Raw genomic sequence first — 24,798 nt, forward strand, 5'->3', positions numbered from 1 at the left:
TGAAAATTAGATAAGTTTAATGAATTGTAAAATTAAATCCATAACTAAAAGATACCATTTATATACAGAATTATAGAAATGTCTGTTAAGGGGAGAGACTATAGGGAATATATAAAATTCTGGAGTTTTAAAGATTATCATTAATTTTGGATTTCTACTTTTTAAAATCACATACTAATCACTTTGTATACTCGTTTAATACCAAAGTTTTACAGAAATTTTTGACAGGTAACTTTTCTCCCCTCATTAAACATAATTCACATACATAAAACACTCAGCTTTCACATTTTCAATAAGATGAATGCAAACTTTAACCACATGGGGGAGCCCTGCTCATGAAGTACAGTCTTTCTGCTTATATGTTAACTGTTTGCCTAGGTCACTGAATATATATTGGATTTTTGTTTTCAAAACTACTGAAATGCCAGAGATCTTACAGCCACTGATTCAAACTATGAGATGCAGTTTAGAAAACAGGAAATTAGACACTCTTTTTCTTTAGCAACACTAGGGGTCATACAGCCATGATAATTCACCATAAAGAAAAAAGGCTTTGACAAATGAGCCTCTGCAGGGTTCACGCGCCTTTTAATTGTAGATATTTAACAATCTAAAATAATTGTTAGTTTCAAAACTGCAAGAAATGTTTACAGCCAGTTACCCAGTTGCAAGGTAGCAGGGAATAAAGTGGTCCAATTATACAAATTATCACTAGAATGAATGAATGCTATCCTTTGGATAGTTTCCCATTTTGTAAAGTTACTCCTACTCTTTGAGGGGAGAAAACAACCTTCCATTCTTAACCCATAATATCACAGCTAACTAAAAATGTTAAATTGAAGGAGACCACAGTACACCTACTTAGCTTCCTAATAAGTAACCAATGTTGGTTCTCCACAAGAACTCAATTATGACTTATAATTAACACACATTTTAGATCTGTATTTGACTTAAATGTTGTGAAGCACAGGAGTTTCTGTTTATTACAGGAGAAGCTGCAATTGTGGTATATTAATACTTAGATATAAAGGCTGTAGTTTATGACCACTCTCAAATCAATCAACAAACTTATATTAAGACTCCATCATGTGCCAGGCACTGGGTACATGGGTACCAATGACAAAAGTGAAACAAGTCCTGCCCTCAAGAAGCTTACATTCTATAGGGAGAGACCACATATATGTACATATGAAATATGTACAAAGCTAATTAATTACTAATCAACTGATTAAATCCAAGGTGATTTTGTAAGGTAGTCACTAGCAGTTAAGGAGAGGAGATCAGCAATGGTTTCACATAAAAGGGGGGGCACTAAAGGAAGTTCACTGAACAAACTGAAGCCATTTGATGAGATCTCTCCCTTCTTCTGTCCCTGTCATCTCACATTATTCAGATGAATTCTTCCATTCCATTTCCTCTATCTCAAATGAAGAGGTAGCTTTTCTCCTCGCCAATGCCAACCATTTTACATGCAGCCTCAATCCCATTTCATCTTGACTTTTCCAAAAGATTGTTCTTCTCAATCACTCCCACTTTCTCATTAATTTTCAATCTCACTCTTATCTGCTGGCTGCTTCCCTACTGCCTACAAACACATCCAGGTTCCCCACCTTCAAAAATCCCTTACTTGATCCAACCACCCCCACTAGCCATTGTCCTATATCTCTTTTCCCTTTTAAAACTAAATTCCTGGAGAGAGTCATCTACCATTGGTGCCTGCATCCCTCCTGCTCTCTGTAGTCTGGCTTCCATTCATCATTCCACTGAAACTACTCTTTCCAAAGTGACAAATGCTCTTTTAATTGCCAAATTCAATGGCCTCAACCATTGAACCACTCAACCCTCCTCCTTTCTTGATCTCTGCAGACCATCTGACACTGTCATTGCCTCTTCTCCTTGATTCCTTCTTCCCTCTAGCTTTTCGTGGCCCTGCTCTTTCCTTATTTTCTTACTTGTTCAAGTCAAGCCAATAATCATTTATTAAGTGTCTATTATGTGCTAGGCACTGTGTTGAACTCTGGGAATACAAAGAAAGGCAAAAACCATGCTCTTGAGGAGCTCACATTCTAATAGGAGAGACAGACAACATGCAAACAACTATATACAAATGAGATACATGCAGGATAAATTGTGGGCAATCTCCAAGGGAAGGCACAAAGATTAAGGAAAAGCTTCTTCTAGAAGGTGGGGTTTGAGCTGAGACTTGAAGGAAGCCAAGAGGAAGAGCTGAGAAGAGAATTCCAGGTATAAAGAACCAGTGCAAAGTCCAGAGTTAGAAGATGGAGAATTTTATATAAAGAACACCCAGGAGATCCCAAAGTCTGTGGTAGGCAAGAAGGTATAAGAAGACTAGGAAAGTCAAAAGGACCCAAGCTAGGGTTTTAGAAGCTAAGCACGGGATTTTGTATTTGATCTGAAAGGCAAAAGGAAGCCCAACAGAACTAATGGAAGGGGGAGGAGGTGACATGGTTGGGTTTGTGCTTAAGGGCAATCAATTTGACAGCTAAGCTAAGGACAGACTGGAATGGGGAGAGACCAGACGCAAAGAGTGTCACCAGCAGACTACTGCAACCACCCAGGCCTGAGGTGATGAGGGTCTGTACTAGGGTGGTGGCAGTGTAAAAGAGAAGGAGGCAGAGGAGATGTTGCTGAGGTAGAACTGATAGGACTTGACAAGTGATTGGATATGGATGGTGAAAAAGTGTGGATTCAAGGATAACACCTAGGTTGTAAACCTGTGTGACTGGAAGGATGGTAGTACCCTCAATAGTCAGAGAGAAATTAGGAAGAAGGGAAGGCTGGGGAACGGGGGGAGAGAGAGGAGATACAATACATTCAGTTGCAGACATGTAGAGTTTAACATGGCTACAGGACATCCACCTCAAGAGTCAAGAGCTTGAGATATAAGACCAGAGACAAAGAGATCTGAGAATCATTTGCATAGAAATGTTAGTTGAATCCATGAGGGGTAATGAGATCTGGAAGAAGAGAAAACAGCTCAGAACAGAGTTCTGGGGGACATCCAGGGTTAGCTGGTATGATATGAAGATCGAGCAAAAGAGACTAAGAAGGAGTAGTCCTACAGACAGGAGCAGAAACAGGAGAGAACAGTGTCACAAAAACCTAGAGAAGAGAGTATCTAGGAGAAAAGGGTGATGGACAATGTCAAAGACTGCGGAGAGGTCAAGAAAGATGAAGACTGAGAAAAGGCCATTAGTTTTGGCATTTAAGAAATCACTGGTAACTGTGGAAAGTACTTTTGGATGAATGAAGGGTCGGAAGGCAGACTACAGAGAGTTAAGGAAGAAGGAAGGAGGCATAGTATCCAGCTCTCAAGGAGTTCAGCCACAAAAAAGGTTGATAGATATAGGAGGATGACAGCTAGCAAAGATGGATGGAGGAAGTAATGATTTTTTGAGGATAGAAGGGACACGGGTGTGGTCATAGGCAGTAGGTAAGCAGTCAATAGACAGGATGGGACTGAAGATTAGAGACAGTGCAGATGACTGAGATGGCAATATGCCAGGGAAGACAGGATAAAATGAGGTCACTTGCGCATGTAGAGGAGTATAACAATAACCAACATCTGCACATTAAGTTTTGAAAAACACATTACATATGTTATCTCATTTGATCCTCACAATAAACCTGTGAGGTCAGTGCTATTATTTCCATTTTACAGATGAAAAGCAATCTGAGAGGTGGAGTGATTTGCCCAGGTCACACAGCTAGTAAGTGTCTAAGGCAGGATATGAACTCAGGTCTAAGCTCGATTGACTGCACCACAGGCTGTTCTCCTCTGACACAGCCACTACCCTGGGTACATCATCACTTCACGTTTCAATTACTTTTATAGTTTTCTGGTTAGTCTCGCTGCTCGAGCCTCTCCCCATGACAATCCATGCTCCACTCACTCAGTTGCCAAAGTGATCTTCCTAAAGTGCAGGTCAGACTATACAACATCAACCTTTATGTCCCCCAATAAATTCAAGTGGCTCCACAGGACTTTGAAGATCGAATATAAAATCTTATGTTTGGCATTTGAAGTTCTTCACGACCTGGTCTCTAACTTTCTGATTTTCTTACACTTTCTCCCCCTACTCTACAATCCAGCAATCCTTCCCTCCTTAATGTTCCTTCTGACACCAAGACACTCCACATCCAGACTTTTCACTGGCTGTCCTCCACGCCCGCATATACCTTTTATGTACAAGGTTATTTGCATGTAGTCTCCCCCATTAGAATGTGAGTTCTTTGAGGACTTTACTTATCCCTAGAGTAAGCATAATGTCTGGCTCTTAGTAAGCACTTAGTAAATACTTGTTGACTTAAACTGGAGGGCCAGAGGGAAGCACTGAATGAGGGAACATCAGTGCTTTTCAATAGCTGAAAAATCCTGTAGTCATATGGTTATAGCCTTCTCTAGGCCTTGCCCTGGGGACACCTCCAATGCCCGGTCCAGGCAACACCACCTACCTCTCACTTCCTGGCCTCAGAGGCTTTCTCCAGTGCCAGTCTGTCCCAGGACAAGATCACTTTGCCTTCTGTACGGACTCCTCTTCCTGCCTGCAGTGAGACAGTCCTCCTGAGGTTTCACAAGACACATCACCACCTGCCATGAAGCTAGACTTCAAACAATATAACCACACGTGTATCTCAACGACTCATCTCCAAACAGTAGTGAACTACTTGAACTCACTCTTATATGCTCAGAGCACTCAAATGCCTAAATCTCTCATTCCTAGTAGTGATTCTGAACTCCCTCCTTCCCACTATTGATATACCAATGTCATTCCCCATCCCCAAATGCCCACTCTCCTCCTCTCTACCTCAACCCTATCTCCACAGTGTCCTATTCCTGACCTGTCTGCTCCTTCCACTGTGCCCTCTGGAATGACTACTTTATAAATGACAAACTTCCTTTCATCTTAAACCCTTTCCTTTCTCACTGTCTCTGCCATCTTCGAGCACTGAGAGTTGGCTCCCTCTGATGACACTGTATCCCTGGCCATCCTTTCCAGGGCTAACTATATTTTTTTCCTTACTTCCTGGTCCACCAAGACACCATGGTGGAATTGAAATAATCTTTGCTCCCTATTGCCATTTCCAGCTTGTCCCTCTCCCACAACTGATCAGCAACTTCTCCCTATATGAGGTTCACACTATCCACATTTATCACCCAATTCATATTCTGAGGCCATTATCTATTGAACCCCCAGAATATTTTCCTTCATTCTTCAATGAATTCAAGGCCTGGTTCAGTCTCTCTCTCATCCCCCAGCTCACGCCCTTATACTCAGAAACTTCAACTTATGTACTGATGTTCTTTTAAATACCCTAATTTCCCAGATCCTGAGTCAACTTAATTCCTACTTCTCAACACCACCTCAGCTACACAGAGAAATGGTCATACCTTTCATTTTGCCATCACCCATAAGTGTTCTACTCTCATAATTATGAACTCCAAAATTCTTTCATCTGATCATAATCTTTCTCTCTACCTTATAACCCCAAACCTTTTCTTCATCCTCATCATGATCTCATTTCCCTCATTTATTTCCCAGACCACCTTCCCTGCACTGGCTATGCTCTTCTCCCCTCCCTATATGGACCCTTTAGGGAACACCATGTCAATGCTATACTATCCCTTATTCTTGAATCACCTGCCCCCTTGCCCTATTGTCCATCACACTTAGCCAAAGCCCAATCATGAATGACATCCGTCTCCTTGGCTCCTGTTTTTGTGCTGTTGAACAGAGCTGGAAGAAATCAGGAAACTATGTCCATTGACCCACTACAAATTTATGCTACACAATCTCAACTTGACCACCATTATGGCAAGGCAATCATTCTACTCCTCCCTCATTAAGTGATTATCCCATTCATCATAGTGACTTTTCCAAACCTTTTCATCCCTCCCCAAACCTCCCATAGCACCTTCTTCCCCCACCCTCTAAGCTGAGAACTTTGTTTCATACTCCACACTTCATTATGACCATTCACTGAAAGCTCTCCCTTCTCATTTTTTCACATCACTTAGACATATCCCCCCCCACTATCTCCTCCATCAGTATAGGGATGGTAAACAAAAAGTCCTCTGTTTGACATTTAAATCCCTTCATCACCTGGCTCCTTCACATCTTTACAGTCTTCTCACATTTTACCCATTTTTATATACTCTACAAACCAAGGGCACTGTACTACTTGCTGTTCTTCAAACACATCACTCCATCTCTTATCTCCATGGCTTTGCACTGGCTGACCCTCATGCCTAGAATGCTCTTCTTCCATCCTCAGAGGCCTTTTAGCTTTTCTGGTTTCCATCAAGACTCAGATCAAACCTCACCTTCTGCAGAAAGTCATTCCTGGTTCTTCCAGCTGCTAGCGCCTTTCCCGCTGAGATTATTTTCTATGTACTCTCTATATATCTTTTATGTGTTGTCTTCCCATGTTAGAATACAAGCTCCTTGAACACTGTACACAGTAACAGCCATGTTGTGTGATGACTAACTTTGATAGACTTAGCTCTTCTCAGCAATGCAAAGATCTAAGACATCTCCAAAGGCCTCATGATGGAAAATGCTATCCACATCCAAAGAAAGAATTATGGAGTCTGAATGCAGATCAAAGCATACTATTTGCTTTTTTTTTCCTTCTGTTTTGTTTTGTTTCTTCTCTCTTGTGGTTCCTCCCATTGGTTCTAATTCTTCCTTACAACACGACTGATGTGAAAATATGTTTAATAGGAATGTATATGTAGAGTCTATATCATATTGCATTACTTCTTGGGGAGGGAGGAGAGGAGGGAGGGGGAGAAAATTTAAAACTCAACAGCTTATAGAAGTGAATGTTGAAGACTAAAAATAAATTAATTAAAAAAAAAGAATGTAAGCTCCTTGAGAATGAGGACTATACATTGTGCATATATTTGTAATCCTAGTGCTTAGCACAATACCTAACAAATAGTAAATGCTTTATAAATAATCTATTAAGCTATCTAATGTGTAAATTTACAGATCATGCTGGGGGAAAATACTGGTTTGAAAATTCCATTGTCAAGGTAGAAGAAATAATTATTAGGATAGAAACCAACATAGAGATGAGATCTCTATTAGTAAATCTGTTAATAAATTATATATATATGCGATTTTAAATATAAATGTAGTTATAATTTTTTCCCTTAATACTTAAGAGAACTATTTAAAATTAGTACCTTTGATTCTACATGACTTAGCACAACTGGAATGTCAGAAGTGGTTGATTTTGGTAAGCACAGGGTATCACAGATAGCTTGTACTTCCTGGTAAATTTCATTGTTTTTGTCCAATTGTGAACCTTTGAGCTTCTTCTTCTGCAAAATCCGTAAAGCTTGAAGTTCTGTACTCAAAAATACTAGAAGGAAAATAGAAAAACATAAATATGTGAACAGAAACTTTCTGTTCCTTAAAAATATTTTACTAAAGGTGAAACAACTTCTCAAGAGGATCAAGAGTAATAATAATGATATTTGACTACTTTTGAAACACAGTAACTTATATAAGACAAGAAATTTGAAAATAAATTATTAATGTTATGTTACATATTATGTTATCTTTATTTGGGTCATTATTTTAAAGTCTAAATGGTTTTGATATGCACAAAAGAATATATAAAATCAAATTTACAATGAACTAAATACTTCCATGAAGTGAAACGGGAAAATTTATTTCATTCTTTAAATGTCCTGATTGTTATATAAATGTTTTTATCTTTCCCTCCTTAGAGCCCATAAGACTAAATGTCCACTGAGTGGGACAATGCCCTGAATTCATTTTTGTATCCCCCTCAGAGCCTAGCATTGTGCTTCATACATCAGAGAAGCCCAATAAAATCTAATTTCATTCTCAATTTGAATCAGTCAGAAAATAAGATTTTGCTGTACTCACTTTCATTGATTAAAAAAACATTTATTGGGTACTGAGGATGTGCTCAGCATTGTGCCAAGCCCTTCAAGAAAACAAGGATAACTAAGGTACATCAGGACAAAATCACTTCCCTTGAGGAATTTACAGTTTGAGAAATAAGACACAGAAACAAGGAACTGCTTTCAATACTTTGAAGCATTTGGGATTTTGTCCATTTAGATATTTTTTCCAATGACACACATCATAAATCTTCTATTAACTATTAATTAGATTTCATCAGTTGCTGTGGCCAATCTGTTACCTTGTTGGGTAGTATTCTCAACTCCTCATTCTCCTTCATTTCACATATCTAATCAGTTCTGCAAAGTCTTGCCATTTCTACCTCCATAACATCTCTTCCATCTAACACTTCTCCACTCACACAGGCCCACATCACTTCTCACTTAGATTATTGCAACAGTCTCCTAAATCACCTCCCTCTTAGTTCAGGCCCTCATCATACCTCACAGAGACTACTGCAATGGACACCTAAATGTTCTCCTTTCTTCAAAGACCTCCCACTTTAGTCCATCTTCCATATTTCTGCCCAAAAAAATCTTCCTTAAATACCAATCTTCCTTAAATACAGATATGAATATGTCACACCCCTGCTCAGTCAATTTCTCTGTTTTTCCCTTCACAACTGGTTCCAATCCAATTTTCCAGCCTCACTACATAACTGTCCCCTTTCATACTCTGTGATCCAGCCAATACTATCCTCTTTTCCTCACACATAGCACTGCATCTGTCATCTCTATTCCTTTGCATTGGCTGTGCCCCATGCCTGGAATGCACTCCTCTTCATTTCAGCCTTAAAGAATTATTCTTTTCCTTCAAGATGCAGTTCATGCATAATCTTCTACATGAAGCCTTTCCTGATCTTCCCAAGTGCTAGGGCCCTTCCTCCCTGAATATCATGCATTTGTCTACTTGGTATTTCTTTATACATATTCTCTTTGTATTTGTCATTTATTTATTTATGTGCTGTTATTCCATCACTAGAAGGGCCCTTAAGATTAAGGATTGTTTCATTCTTTGTGAGAATTTGTACTATGTGTCTGGCATATAGTACATGCTTAATAAACCCTTCATTTATGGACCACCAGGTCCATACCTGAACTCTTCCTGGGCTAACAGAGTTTATATTATATTAGCAGAAACTTCAAAAATTCAGAGTGACCTCAATGCCACCATGAGACATCAGAGTAAGATTTCAGAGGACAAACAAATCATTTTAACTAACTACACAATAACTACAGTGCGATTCTCATTACTAAGAATGGTCAGTATGCAAAGATAAAATAATCTGTAAAGTATTACATCTATTTCACATAAATATTAAGTGGTGAAAGTAACAAAAAACAACAGAAGTGAGGGAATTAAGTTATGTATTACCACAGTATAAACACACTAGTTTTATGTAACTTTCCCATTCAGTCTCAAGTGTTCTCTGAAGGGTCTAAGTTGATTTGGGGGGGAAAGGGGGTTGAGGGTGGATGGATAGATTTTAAGGGGGTCTGTTAATTCAAAAGGGAAAAATACATCTTTATTTCAACACAACTGATTTCCTTTGTAATCCTATGTATTTTATCTTATGTATTTAAAAAACATCATTCTGATAAGGGATTAGTCAGACTGCAAAATGGGTCCATGATACAAAAAAAGTTAAGAACCCTTGCTCTAAACAGATCTTTGATATAATTTCTAAACCTATGGCTAGGGTTAGAAATCTATGTCTAGAAAATGATTAAAAATAAATCTCTTGCCATTATATATATACATAAAAAAAAAACCCCATGGCATCTCCCTTTTATCCCAAAGTACTACTAATAATAGCCGACATTTACATAGTATTCCACTAAGGTTTACAAAATGCTTTCACATTATCTCATTTGATCCTAGCAACAACCCTATGAAACAAATACTATAAGTATTACTATCGCCATTTTACAGATGAGAACACTAAGGCTCAGTAACATTAAATCACTTGCCCATGGTCTCAAAAATAGTAGATCTTGGTGGTACAATCCAAATATAAGTGTCTCCCAACTCCAAGTCTGACACTTTCTCACAAGTTGCCTTTTATCAAAAAAAAATTTTAATTTGTGTTAATTACTATCAGATCTCTAAAAATACCTAAAAATATGACATGTCAAAGTTATAAACATGAAGAGATTAAGTATAACAAAAACTACCACAGAGCTATGTAAAATAAAATCAAAAGCCTTACAAATCCTGGCTAGTATTCTATTACCACAATTAGAAAAATGCAAGTGTGACCAAAATATACTACCTATTAAAACAGGACAAATTAAACCAATTTCAATAGTATGATTAAAAATCCATATTCCACTAGTGAAATTTTATCATAATCTTGATCTCAGAGATACCAACACATACATACATAAGTGTTTTAAGGATCTATAATTTCATCTGTGGGGGTAATAACTCATTCCACCAAAACAAGCCTGCAACTGCTCTATACCTCAGTAGCAAGCTTTCAATACATGGCTCACCTTTTGGTCTAAACTCTATCCTTGGACAACATATAGTCACTCCATCTCTGCCCTGTACTTAAATGCTCTCCTGCAAAGCCTTTGAGAAATACAATCACTTCTATACTACTTAACATATGTTTGTTTGTAAGTGAATGGACATACATACATGCATGTATGCACATATAAATAACAGGTTAAAAACAGTACAAATCACTCAAATACATTAAGTAAGATATAACTTACATAAGAGTTTCAAACAATCATCTTTCTTTTTTAAACGATCTTTAATGTCTCCTGAGATGAGTGTTGAATAGGGACAGGATAATTCTTTCAGAAAGCCACTTATCTCAAGTTGGAAGCTCTCTATATCTTCACTTCCTTTAAAGAAAAAGATAAAAAATAATTCATCAAACATATAGTGACCACCTAGGCAAAATGAATAAAATACTATCCCAACTTACGTGAAAACTAAACTGAAAGACATGGTAGAGAGCAGGATTTCCTACTAATGAAAACACTAATCAACATGTATTTATTAAGTGCCTACTAAGTGCCAGGCACCATGCTATGCCCTGAGAGAAACAAGGACAAAATGAAATGGCTCCTTTGTTGAAAGATTTTATGTTCTATTGACAAAGACAACAGGTACCCATATGCCAAACAAAAGAATTTTTACTTGATCCTAGAGGCAAGAGGGAGCCACTGATGTTTATTTAAGCAAGTGGACTGACATGCTCAGACATGTACTTTCAGAAAATCACTTTGGGGGGGGGGGCCAAGATGGCAGAGTAAAAGCAGTGACTTGCTTGAGCTCTCCCCCAAACCCCTCCAAATACCTATAAAAAATGGCTCTAAACAAATTCTAAAGCAGCAGAACCCACAAAAAAACACAGTGAAACAAATTTCCAGCCCAAGATAACCTGGATGGTTGAACAGAAAGGTATATGGCACCAGGCTGGGAGAGGAACGCAGTTCAGCGTGGGCGCGCAGGCCACAGCGAACCTAGAGCAGGCCTCAGAGGACTGAATTGTAGGCAGCTGTGGAGGTTTCCAGACTTCTCAACCCATGAATGCCAAAGACAACTTAGGTCAGTGGGAAAAGTCTGTTTCTGCAGTGGTGAGAGAGAAGCACAGTAGGGTTCCAGCCCCATTCCCCAAACTTGGCCCAGGGGCAGCGGCTGCCTCCTGAGCTTCTGGCCCACAGACTGAGGGGGAATCAAGTGGCTGATCAGAGGGGGATTGCAGGGATCTTTCTGCTGGTGCAGGATTCTCTTGCTTTGCCTGTGCATGGATCTGGGTCACAGTTCTGGGTGGCGGTCCTGGGACAAGGAGGAGCCCTGGTGGTGGAGCTTATAGTAGCGGTGGAGAGGAAATCCTCCTCACAGTTCCAAGACAGAAAAGAGTGCTTGGTCACTCATAGACCAGAGCACAGGCTAGGAAAGGAGTAAATACCTTGCCCTTGATCATAGCACCTTGGAAGAACTGAAAATTTACAGGTCCCTAGAAGTATCTGTGAAAACAGCTGCACAAAACCCCTGAAGCTTGGAACAGTACATTCTCCACACTGGAAACAGACCCTTACCTTAACAAAGAGTTTATAACTCAAGTAATTGGCTGGGATCATGAGCAAGCAGCGCAGAAAGACTCAGACTATATTATCTTACTTTGGTGAAAAAGAAGATCAAAACACACAACCAGAAGAAGACAAAGAAGCCAAAGCTCCTACATCCAAAGCCTCCAAGAAAAACATGAATTGGTCCCAGGCCAGGAAAAGCTCGAAAAAGATTTTGAGAAGCAAATAAGAGAAGTAGAGGAAAAACTGAGAGTGATGCTAAAGGAGACCCCAAAAAATACTGAAGAAAATAACACCTTAAAAAATAGCCTAACCCAAATGGCAAAAGAGGTCCAAAAAGCCAATGAGGAGAAGAATGCCCTAAAAAGCAAAATTGGTCAAATGGAAAAGGAAGTCTAAAAGCTTACTGAAGAAAATACTTCCTTAAAAATTAGAATGGAGAAATTGGAAGCTAGTGACAATTTGAGAAATTAAGGCACTGTAACACTAATCCAAAAGAATGAAAAAAATAGAAGAGAATATAAAATATCTCATTGGAAAAACAACTGACCTGGAAAATAGATCCAGGAGAGAGAACTTAAAAATTATTGGACTACCTGAAAGCCATGATCAAAAAAAGAGCCTAGATATCATCTTTCAAGAAATTATCAAGGAAAACTGCCCTCATATTCTAGAACCAGAGGGCAAAATAGAAATGGAAAGAATCCACCAATCACCTCCTGAAAGAAATGCCCAAAGGAAAACTCCTAGGAATATTGTAGCCAAATTCCAGAATTTCTAGGTCAAGGAGAAAATATTGCAAGCAGCCAGAAAGAAATAATTCAAATATTGTGGAAACACAATCAGGATAACACAAGATTTAGCAGTTTCTACATTAAGGGTCCAGAGGGCATGGAGTATGATATTCTGGAGGGCAAAGGAGACAGGACTACAACCCAGAATCACCTACCCAGCAAAACTGAGTATAATCCTTCAGGGTAAAAAATGGTCATTCAATGAAATAGGGGACTTTCAAGCATTCCTGAGGAAAAGACCAGAGCTGAATAGAAAATCTGACTTTCAAATACAATACTCAAATGAAACATGGAAGAGGTAAATAGTAAAGAGAAATCATAAGAGACTTATTAAGGTTGAACTATTCACATTCCTACAGAGAAAGATGATATTTGTAACTCATGAGTCCTTTCTCAGTATTAGGGTAGTGGGAGGGAAAAAATTATATGTATGTATAGATAGATAGAGGGCACAGGGTGAGTTGAAGATGAAGGGGTGATATCTGGAAAATAAAATTATGGGTTGAGAGAGGATTATACTGGGAGAAGAAGAAAGGGAGAAGTAGAATGGGGTAAATTATCTCACATGAAACAGACAAGAAAAGGCTTTTACAGTGGAGGGGAAATGGGGGAAGGTGAGAAGGAATGAGTGAATCTTATTCTCACAGGATTTGACTTAAGGAGGGAATAACATACACAATGGGGTATGGAAATCTATCTTACCCTACAGGAAAATAAGAGGGGAAGGGGACAAGCGAGCAGGGGGTTGATAGAGGGGAGGGCAGAGTGGGGGAGGGGATAATCAAAAGCAAACACTTCTGAGGAGGGACAGGGTCAAAAGAGAGAATAAAATAAATGCGAGGTAGGATAGGATGAAGGGAAATATACTTAGTTTTTCACAACAGGTCTACTATGGAAGTGTTTTGCATGACTACACATTTATAACCTGTATTGAGATGCTTGCCTTTTCAATGAGGGTGGGTAGGGAGGGAGGAAGGGTGACAATTTGTAACCCAAAATTTTAAAAACACATGCCAAAAATTAAATAAATAAATAAAAGAAAGAAAAAAGAAAAAAAAAAAGAAAATCACTTTGGCAGGTATGTATGTGGAAGATGGAAGGCAGAGAGGAAAGACGAGGCAAAAAGACCAAGTCTAAGCAATGAGAGACTGGATTAAGGTAATAGCTGTTTGAGTGGAAAGAATAGGTCAGACACAAGAGATAGAAGATTTGTTAACTAATTATATAGGGAGAAAGTATGAGGGAGAGTAGAGTCAAGGATAACCTGAGGTTATAACCCTTAGCAACTAGAAGAGCAGTGGTGACTGACTGAAATAGGCAAGTTCATAAGATCAGTGAGTTGGGAGAACTGTTTTACACATGTGACTTTTGAGATATGTATGGGACACCTAATATGAAATGAGTAACAGGTAGCCAGTGATGCAGGACTCAAGCTCAAGAGAGACGAGGGCTGGATAAACAAATCTGGGAAATATCTGAATAGAGATGATAATTGAATCTATGATAGCTGAAGTCACTATAGAGAGAGGAGGGGGCCCAGATCAGAACCCTAGGCTATATACACATTTATGAGGTATGACAGGGATGACGAGTTAGCAAAGAAGACTAAGGAGCAGTTACGTAAAAAGAAAACCAGCAAAGAACAATGTCATAAAAACCTAGAAAAAATAGACTATCCAGGAAGATCAGGTAGTTCATGTCAAAGCTACAGAGAAGTCAGCAAAGACAAGGATTGGGAAAAGGCCATTATATTGGGCAATTAAGAGATCACTGGTAACTATGGAGATACAGGGTAAGCTATGGAAATAGCTGGAGGACACATTAGGGTCCTGTGAGGTTTTTTTTGAGGGAGACCTAGCTGTGTTTTTGAAGGCAACAGGAAGTGCATCAGTATATAGGGAGATTGAGAATTGGTGGTGAGGATGAGTGTAGATAATTTTAAGTTATTCAAATTACCCTTTGTTGGATGAGATCAGGGTACCAGTAGGGATACTGGTCCTTACTTTTTAAAAAAAGCCACCTCTTTTTCATACACTAGAATAAAGGACAATGGAATAGGGATGATATCAAGAATGTTTGAGATTTAGAGAGAAAAGAGAACTTAAAGAGAAAGACTTCTATTTTCTCAGTAAAGGACAAAACAAGGACTTCTGCTGAGGGAGTTGGGGAAGAGGTGGTATAGGAGGCTGGAAGAAAGAAAAGAAGGTTTAGAATAGCTTTTGTTGGGAGTAAATGTAAAAGTGTTGGCTTGTCACTCCAAGGGACCAGTTGAGATTAGATAACGAACATGTAGTAGACCTAGACAACACAGTTTTTACATGATTTCCATAAAAGTAGAAGCAGAGGAATCAGACAATGGGAATAATATAAGATCAGGGCCTGGCAAGAGATAAGGGGTGCTAGGATAAGAAATTCAAAAGTAGTGGACTTTTTACAGTTGACTGGTTAGCTATAGTGTCAAGTTTGAGAAAAAAGAAAAGTGAAGCAGGAACAGAGATGAAAAATGTTCTGGGAGAATACTAAGGGGTAGAGGGACTAGAAACCATAATAAGTATACACAGATTTAGGAGTATGACAGGGGATTATGGTTGGATAAAAGAATTTCAGATTCTTGGCAATGGAAATGGAATACCTTCGAGTGATGTAGCATTCAAAGATACGGCCACTCTTGTGTGTGGTAAGGATGAGAGAAGACAGGTTATGGGAATTAAAAGTTATGGGAACTAAGGAAACTGATGGACTTGGCCCCAGGAATCACCAACCACAAGTATTCTACTCCAAGAGCCAGAATTCTGATGTGTATAAACAAGGAAAAGGGCTGAGGTGGAGAAGAAGACAGCGAGCCAGGCACTTAACTACTTTGCTTCTGTCAGGGAATAATCAGTTCTTAGTACAAATCTGGTGTTTAACAAATACTTTTTGGCCCGTTGAGACAGGAAGAATGACCGAGGAGCCAACAAGTATTTAACAAACACATAACTACCAAAAGCATCTAGACTGGGTGATATATTGGACATACCTGTGCTTCATGTATTATAAATTGGCTCCCCAGGTAGGCTGTAGCCCTCAATAGTGAGGTAGGTCTCTTGGCTTTCTGTGCTGAGAATTTAATGCAGCATTGCAGTATTTCATCCTATCAATAATGTAACTTAGTAGAAATTACACGGAACTGGGAACTAGGAGTCCTGTTCTAGACTCTGTTCTACTACTAACTCACTCTGTAACCAAGGGCAAATCAGGCAGGCCTCTCTGGGTCTGAATTTCATCATCTGTATAAAGAAAAGGTTGAGCTTAGGTAAGTTTCAAGTTTCTACTAGCTCTAACCTTCTAAGATGATGAATAAAAGCTGTATATCCATGGCCTGAGTTTCATCATCTATATAAAGAAAAGGTCGGGCTTGGATAAGTTTTAAGTTTCTACTAGATCTAACCTTCTAATATACTGAATAAAAGTAATATATACATATATACATACACATACACACAAATATATGTATGTATGTATATGTACACACACACACACACACACACACACACAAATAAAAGAAAGTTACAACTTCCACCATATTCTGGCCCAGTAACACCACATCTGAGTATTGTGTTCAATTCTGAGGGCCACTGACAGGCCAGAGCATGTCCAGAAGGCAACTTGGGGTTTAGAACCATGTCAAATGTTATATGAGAATCAGATGGGAGTTACCAGTGGATATTTCCCCAAGGGGAGAAAAGAGCTAGTGGGAATATAGCTGTTTTAAAGTATTCAAAAGTTTATCATGTGGGTGAGAGATCAGACTGGTTTCATTTTACTCCAGAGGATAAAACCAGGTAAAAGGGAGCAGAAGCTGCAAAGACACAAGTCCAAAAAAGTGGGATACACTGCCTAAGAGAGGAGTTCCCCTTCTCTCCAGGTCTTCAAGATGAAGCTGGATGATGCCTTATCAGGGATACTAAAAAGAAAATTCCTTTCAGTTTGGGATTGGGCTAGCCAGACTCTGAGTTCCCTTTGAACTCTGAAATTCTTGGTAAAGCAGTAAGGCAGCTATTACCTATGAAATGTAAAGACAGTGTCAGGAATGCCAAATCTCAAAATGAATTGAGGTTGACAAAGGAAGCTAAGGAAAATGTGGGCGAAAAATGAAGGTCAAAGACGGGATAGGTCCTTTGCTTAGAGTAAACAAAAGGAGAAGGTAAAGCGGCTGAATATTTATTTTGTTTTCTAAGCAAAAGAGAATGACTTTTCCACTGAAAATGACAAAACAAAAAATTACTATGAGAGAGCTGATACCAAGTAAGGACACAGTAAAGGAGCACCTAGCTATCCATGATAAATTCAAGTTATTTGGCCCAGATGAACTACATTCTCAAGTCCAAAAAGAGGTATGACATGTAATTGCTGAGTCACTCTAAGTGATATCTGACTCATCACAGAAAACGGACATGGTATGAAAGATTGGAGAAGGGCAAATATGTTCCAATTTCCAAAAAATAGAAGAGAAGTCTACAAACTACAGGCCATTAAGTATGACTGATTCTTGGGAAAATTCTAGAATGGATCATTTAAGGGATGGTTGGTAAATATCGAGACAGGGAAGTAGTGATTATTAAGAGGAAGAATAGCTCACCAAAAACTAGTAATGCCAAACTCAACTTATTTCCTTTTAAGACAGGATTACTAAACTAGTAGAAGAGGGGAGTGCTGTCAATATAGCTTCCCTAGATTTAAAAAAAAACTTTGATAAATATCTGATTATTCTTGTAAAGAAGATTGAAAGATAAGGATTAAACAATAATACAAGGAAACAGATTCAGAACTGATGGATGGTCAAAGAGGAACTGTTAATGGTGGAATGTCAACTTGGCAAGAAGGATCCAGTAGAGAACCCCAGGGATTTGTGCTTGGTCCTTTACTGTTGAACATTTTTTATCTATGATTTGAAAAAATGTATAGATGACACGCAAACTGAAAATCTGCAAACTGCACTAAATTGGGGAAGGGTAGCTAACACATTGGATGACAGATATAAGGTGAGAGGCATTAGAATGATTTTTTTAAAATGAAATTCAAAAGGAATAAAAGTAAAATATTGTACTTGAGTACCAAAAAAAAAAAAATCCAGTTCACAAGCTAAGAATGAGGGGGCATGATTAGGTAATAGTTTTTCTGGGAGATCTGGGAGTCTTGGTGTACTACAAACTCAGTAAGTCAGCAGTGTGATGTAGCAGCCAAAAAGATAATGTGATCTTGGGCTGCATTAAGAGAGAAAATGATGCCCAGAACAGAAAGGAGATAGTTCCCCAGTACCCTGCCCTGTCAGACTTCACCTGGGTTATTTTTCAGTTCTGGGTACCACTTTGTAAGGATAAATTGGATTCTACCAAGAAAAAGGCAACCAGGATGGTGAAGGGTCTTGAGAAACTAGGGCTGTTTAGTCAAGAAAAGACTCAAGGAGGGACATGATAGCAGGTTTCCAATAATCTGAAGAGCTGCACTGTGGAGAAGGAATTTTTTCTGTCTGAACCCAGAGGGCAGAATATAGAGTAATAGGTGGAAGTCACAAACACTCAAGTTTAGACTTGATACCAGGAAAAAATTACTAATTTGTTGTTGTTGTTGAGTTGTTTCTATCATGTCTGACTTTTTGTGACCCTATTTGGAGTTTTCTTCGCAGATACTGGAGTGGTTTGCCATTTTCTTCTTCAGCTCATAGATGAGCAAACTGAGACAAATAGGGTTGAGTGACTTGTCCAGGGTCACACAGCTAGTAAGTTGTCTGAGGCCAAATCTGAACTCAAGTTCTTCTGATTCCAACTCCAACGCTCCAACACCGTGCCACCTAGCTGCCTGCTAACTAATTAAAGCAGTCCAAAAACAGAACAGAATGCTTCAGGAAGTAAAGGGTTCCCCATCTCCTTGGAGGTCTCTAGGCAGGGGCCAGATGACCATGTACTTCGTTTGTTATAGTGGGGATTCCTTCTGTGGATGGGGGTGGTCTAGATGGTTGCTGGAATCTCTCTCAACTCTCAAATTCAAATTGAAATGAGTCTCATATTTAATTCCAGATTATTAACTTACATTTTCCCCCTTGTTTCAAATTATATCCTCACATATATATGCTGCCAAGTTTAGGTAAAGGCAACTGAAAATTAAAGTTTTAATCTGTTTAAAAAATGACTAGCTGCTTGTCTTGACAATTTAACATAAAGACATTAATTTGACGAGTTAGAGCTTATGAGCATTTTCATAATTAAATCACTATAATTTTTTTAAACATGTAACACACTTTTCTGTATAAAGAGATGATTTGAAAATTTTGTCTGTCATCATGTTACATAAAACCATGTGGGACCACCACCATATATTCACTAATTTTACAACAAATTAACAACTTGCATCCTATCTGTGTGTATATTCAGTTATGTACAATCCTTAGATTGAATTTAATTGCTCATTTTTATTCTCTGAAGTCATATGATAGCAGCCTGTTTTGCTGCTATGTTGATTGTTGATTGCTATGTATGAACGTTAATTCAGAAAGTTTTCCACATGTAGTCAAAAGAATACATTCTTCTAGAGATTTGATTCAATACAATACATACAAGTAGTCCTTCCATTAAAAACATGTCACATATAGAGCCATGGTAGCTACTGTTCTCACTGTCATTGAAACTTGGAGCTGCTCAGTAGCAAATGAGGTATAAAAAGTTCAAACAAGCTAACAATCTGATTCCTGGGGAAAGATTGCCCAGGAAGTCCTCCAAACTGTCAAAAAAATTTTATCAAACTTTTGTTTTATATTGTCTATGAACTAGGGAAAAAAAAAAGACTTTGAATTAACATGTTTAGACTATGTCTCTTTTAAAAATTAAAGACCAAAATGGCATCTAAGATATCTGAAAAACATTACTTTGAATATAAACTATAATCATCAATTCTGGATAAATTTATACTAGATTAACAATTTTGATATATTGTTTTTCTAAATCAAAATATCCTCAAAGTTATAAACTTCTTCACATTTTCCAATAAGCCAAACTGATTCCAATCATCAAATGCTAAAAATATTAAATAATAACTTCTTTGTAAATCAAGAATAAAGCTAAGGAAACAATTTTTAAAAAAAAGGTTTAACTACATATTACAACTGAACAAAAAAGTAAATGAGGTTCAATGGAAATACCAGCTGTTGAAGAAATGCTTTCTTCTAAGTCACATAATGGTTTTATCTGAGATCCTAACCAAATGCAGAGCTCTGAAAATTCAGGTGAGGACAGGCCACTTTCCACTGCTTTGATAAGTGCTTGTTCTTCCAAGAGAGGACCATCATACCTGGAGAAAAAAGAATAAAGAAGTAAAAACTAGAGCAACATAATTCTGAGTAATTAATACTTGATTTTTCTTACAAGTTAGTGTCTGTCATAACTGTTGAGAAACCATACAGGGTTAGGCATGGTATCTTCTTAATGGCCTTATTTTCAGTTAGATATATGTTCACACACTTAATATATTAATAGATGGATTGACAGAGAATTTATCAAGCCTTTACTCTGTACCAGGCACTGTACTAAGCTGGAGAGCACAAACATAAGCAAACAAGACAGTTCTTGCCCTCAAGAAGTTTAAATTCTATTGGGGGAAGACAATAAATAAAGGCTTGCTAGAAAGCTGAGGGGAGAAGGGAATGGGTACACACACATACGTACACACACACACACACACACACACACAGAGGCATCTGCAGGAAGTGACAGTAAAGTGGCTTTCAGCAAGGTAAGTCTCAAAGCCAGGGACCCAGAGAGCTCTTTTAGAATTTTCAAGGTACTTTCACATAAATCATGTCATTTAATCCTCACAACAGGCAAAAAGTAGTGGGGTGACAGTGTCAAGCCAAAAGGAAAAAGTCTTTGACAGCTGAGTGGAAGATAGATTGGAGTGGGGAGAGTTGAGGCAAGCAGACCCACCAGCAGTCTACTGCAATAATCTAAGTGATATGTGATGAGGGCTTGCACCAGGGTGGAGGCCATGTCAGAGGGGTAAAGGGGGAGTATTTGTGAGGTGAATACAATTTGTGAGGTGAAGACAGATTTGTGAGGTGAATACAAGTGAGATGTCTGGGATGACACCGATGCCACAGGCCTGGGTGACTGGAAGGAAGTCTATGCCCTTGACAATAACAGAAGAGTCGGGAAGAAGGGAGGATTTGGATGCCTATGAGACATCTAGTTAGAGATACCTAAAAGGCAGTTGGCAGTGAGGAGTTAGAGCTTAGGAGAGAGGCTCAGGCTGGATATCTTGATCTGGAAACCATCTGCATAAAAATGATAACTGAGCCCATGAAAGTGGATAAGATTATCAAATGACAAAGTACAGAGCAGGGTTTCTTTATGTGAACATTTTTGTGTCATGAACCCTTTTAGCACTCTAGTGAAACCCTATGAACCCCAGCTCAGAATCATGTTTTTAAACACATAAAACACATAGTATTGCAAAGGAAACCAATTATGCTGAAGTAAAAATGTATTTTTTCCATCCAAGTTCACACATATCCTGAAATATATCTATGTATCCTGTGGATTCCAGGTTAAAAGCCCCTGGTATAGAGAGAGAGAAGAGAATAGGGCCCAGGACAAAGTCTTGGGGGAAACCCACTGTTAGTAGGTATGACATGAAGATACAGGCAAGGAAACTGTAAAGGAGTGGTCAGATGGTGGGAAGAGAACCAGCAAAGAACACTGTCACAAAAACCTAGGAAGAAGAGAACATATGAGAGGTAGAGTAATCAACAGTATCAAAAGTTGAAGACAGGTCAAGAAGGATGAGGACTGAGAATGGGCCACTGGATTTGGCAATTAAGAGATAACTGACAACTCTGGAAAAAGTGGTTTCAACTGAATGATGAGGTCAGAAGCCAGACAGTGGGGGGGTGGTGCTAATAAGCTGGTAAAAGGTGAAGTGGAGATACCTCATGTAGACCACTTTCTCAAGGTGTTCAGCCTAGAAGGGGTGAAGAGATATGAAAAGATAGCTAGATGGTGGGATAGAGCCAGGGTTTTTTAAGGAAGGGGGAGACATGGACATGTTTGTAGGCAGCAAGAAAGAACCCAATAGATAGTAAGTAAACTAACAGCCTCACCAAAACTTCACCCTTTTGCTCCCACAGAGTCTGTCGCTGAGTAGATCATTTTCAGCACTCCCAAAACCAGCACTCTACCTCTACTCAGCAGTAAGTATGCTCTGTGACCAAGTGCTGTCACTGCAGGGGCAAAAGTCAAATCAGCAAGCATTTATTAAGCACCTACTATGTGCCAGCCTGGAGATAAACTTTGCTGGACACTGTACAATGAATAAAAGCAAATGAAATAAAGCAGTTCTATTGATTCATCTAATTTGCTGATGGAACCCTCCATTTACTGTCTCTCCCTTAGAATGTGAACTCCTAGAGAGCAGACACTGTCTTATCTTTTCTAGTTATATGCTTAGTACATGATTAAGCGCTAAATAAATGCTTTTTAAAATCCATGTTCATTCACTCAAGGAAATGCCTTTACCATAGCCTCAGGGAAAAAGTGGTAGTGGTGGTGGTGGTAGTAGCTCTAATAAAAATAACTAACATTTATACATGGTGTCCCATAAGTCTTAGTGCAGTCTACTTTTGGGATACCCCATATAAATGCCAACTAATAATAAAGTTTAATGCTGCAATAAGAGTTTTGAGACATCCTGTATAAATGCTAGGTGATGATGGTACTAAAAATGATAATAATAAAGCTTAAAACTGCTCTAAGAGTTTTGGGGCACCTAGTATAAATGCGAGATACTGACAATAATAATAATAAAGCTTAAAACTGCACTAAGAGTTTTGGGACAACCTGTATAAATGCTAGGTGATGATAATACTACTAATAATAAAATTTAAAACTGCACTAAGGGTCTTGGGACGCTCAGTGTAAATGATAGATGATAATACTAGTAACAATAAAGCTTAAAACTGCACTAAGAATTTTGGGACAACCTGTATAAATGCTAGGTGATGATAGTATTAGTAATAATAATAAAATACGAAACCGCACTAAGGGTCTTGGGACGCTCAGTATAAATGCTAGATGATACTAATAACAATAAAGGTTAAAACTGCACTAAGAGCTTTGGGACACCCTCTACAGAGCTTTAAGGTCTGTAACGCATTTTACACCTATTATCTCTTTTGATCTTCACAACAACCCTGGGAGGTAGGTGCTTTTATTTCCTGTTTTACAGATGAGGACACTGGGACAGACTGAGGTGCAGGGATTTGTCCAGGGTCCCACAGAAAGCATTCCATCCAAGCTGAGTTTGAACTGGGGACTTGCCGACTAGGCCGGCGCTTTCTCCTCTGCGCCACCTAGCGGCCTCGAGAAAGTTTCCATGGATGGTCCCGAGCTGCTGGACACGCGGGGGGCGGGGGGGGGAGCGGGTGACTCCGCAAACCCCCCCCTCCGCCACCTCCCTCCCGTCCATGGGAAGTCTCCACGGGAGGCGTTTCCTGCGGCTAGGCGCGAGCTCCCAGTGTGGTTCCTTCGTCCCGTTGGGCAGGAGGCCGCCACGAGGGGGCGGGACGTGCCCGATGCGGCCGGACAATGGGGTCGTAAAGAAGACAGACGAGAAAGGCGGGAGACCAGGGGGGAGGGGTGTCAATGGCGCTTGGGACCTGCCCCCTCCCCTCAAAAGAAGAAACACCCCACACACATACACACCACACTCCTCCCCAACCTCGGTCTCGGTCTCGGCCTCAGCCTCGCTCTGGACCCCAGGGGGCGCCGGGACCCCTCGCCCACTCCTCATTTAACCCCGTCGACGCCGTTCCCGGCCCAGGCCCGCGCATTTCAACCCCCGGGAGCGGTTCTGCCCAAGATTCCCCGCACAGGCCCGGAGAAAAAGACGAAGCGGAGCTCTTCCCCGAGGGGAAAGCCCCCCAAACCCACTCACCCCAGGGCCTCAAGCGTGTCCAGCACATCCCCCTCCATGCTCAGCTCCGGGCCTGGCTCCGGCCTTCTCATGGCCCGCCGGCCTCGGTCGGTGTACCGTTCTAAAAATCCCGGCCGGAAGCCGTCGGCTCTAGTCTCGAGTTCCGGGATCCGGCCCATCCCGCCGTCGTCGTCCGGGTGATGCCTAAGACGCTGCCTCTGGCTGAGGATTTGTAGTCCCCAACCGCCCCGAGTGCGCTTGCTCGTTGTTGATCTGGCCTAGATGCTGTAAATGGCCCTCCTGGCAACGATAATCACGAGAAGATCTATCTTGTCTTAGTCACAGTTTAAGTTCAAGCACGTCAAATGATTGCAGTTCAGTTCAACTCCACAAACTTTTGTATTTAAAGCTGGAAAGGATTTCTCTCATTCCCTTATTTTACAGATGAGGAAACTGAGGCTGAGAAAAAGCCCAGGGTCACACAACTAGTAATGAGACTTTCACAGTAGATGAACTACTCACACCAGTAAAATCATGGATAGTACAAAGTTTTTGAGTGTGGCCTTCCTGAAGACAGTACATCAACACAAAAGAATGGTAGGAAATTCAGGTTATCATGGCAAGTAGATGACTTTTTATCGAGGCCTATCTTTTGCAGGGGCAGCTAGGTGGCAAAGTGGAAACAGTGCTGGCACTGGAGTCAGGAGGATCTGAGTTCAAATGCTGTCTGGGACACTTGCTAGCCATGTGACCCTGAGCAAATCACTTAACCCTGTTTACCTCACTTTCCTTATCTGTAAAATGAGCTGGAAAAGAAAGTGGCAAACCACTCCAGTATTTTTGCCAAGAAAACCCTAAATGAGGTCACAGAGAGTCAGATGCCAGTGAAAACGACTCAACAGCAAAATGTTTTGTGGCTGTTTACTTTATCTGGCCCTTCCCAGGCCTAAACAGTGGTATCAGTTCTCTATCCCATAATCAGAATGATGAAGGTTTTATTCAACTAGACAGTTTTTAGATTGCAGTAAAGCTTTAGTGGTGGAGTAGGAA

At 39.7% G+C, this 24,798-nt stretch overlaps 1 protein-coding gene across 1 annotated transcript in view; it reads right to left on the reverse strand.

Moving 5' to 3' along the window:
* The window catches only part of FAM98B (family with sequence similarity 98 member B), a 46,720-nt gene extending 22,827 nt beyond the window's left edge, over nt 1-23,893 (reverse strand). Inside the window, exons 1-4 of the mRNA XM_027869887.1 lie at nt 23,770-23,893; nt 19,985-20,133; nt 10,685-10,819; nt 7,214-7,392 (exon numbers count right to left, since the gene is read on the reverse strand). Of these exons, the coding sequence (XP_027725688.1) occupies nt 7,214-7,392; nt 10,685-10,819; nt 19,985-20,133; nt 23,770-23,840 (534 nt within the window). The 5' untranslated portion in view covers nt 23,841-23,893. The remainder of the gene's footprint in view (nt 1-7,213; nt 7,393-10,684; nt 10,820-19,984; nt 20,134-23,769) is intronic.
* Between the last annotated feature and the right edge of the window lie 905 nt (nt 23,894-24,798).

The sequence above is a fragment of the Vombatus ursinus genome, unplaced genomic scaffold, assembly GCF_900497805.2.
Source record: "Vombatus ursinus unplaced genomic scaffold, bare-nosed wombat genome assembly UNPS02014794.1, whole genome shotgun sequence".
Lineage (NCBI taxonomy): Eukaryota > Metazoa > Chordata > Mammalia > Diprotodontia > Vombatidae > Vombatus > Vombatus ursinus.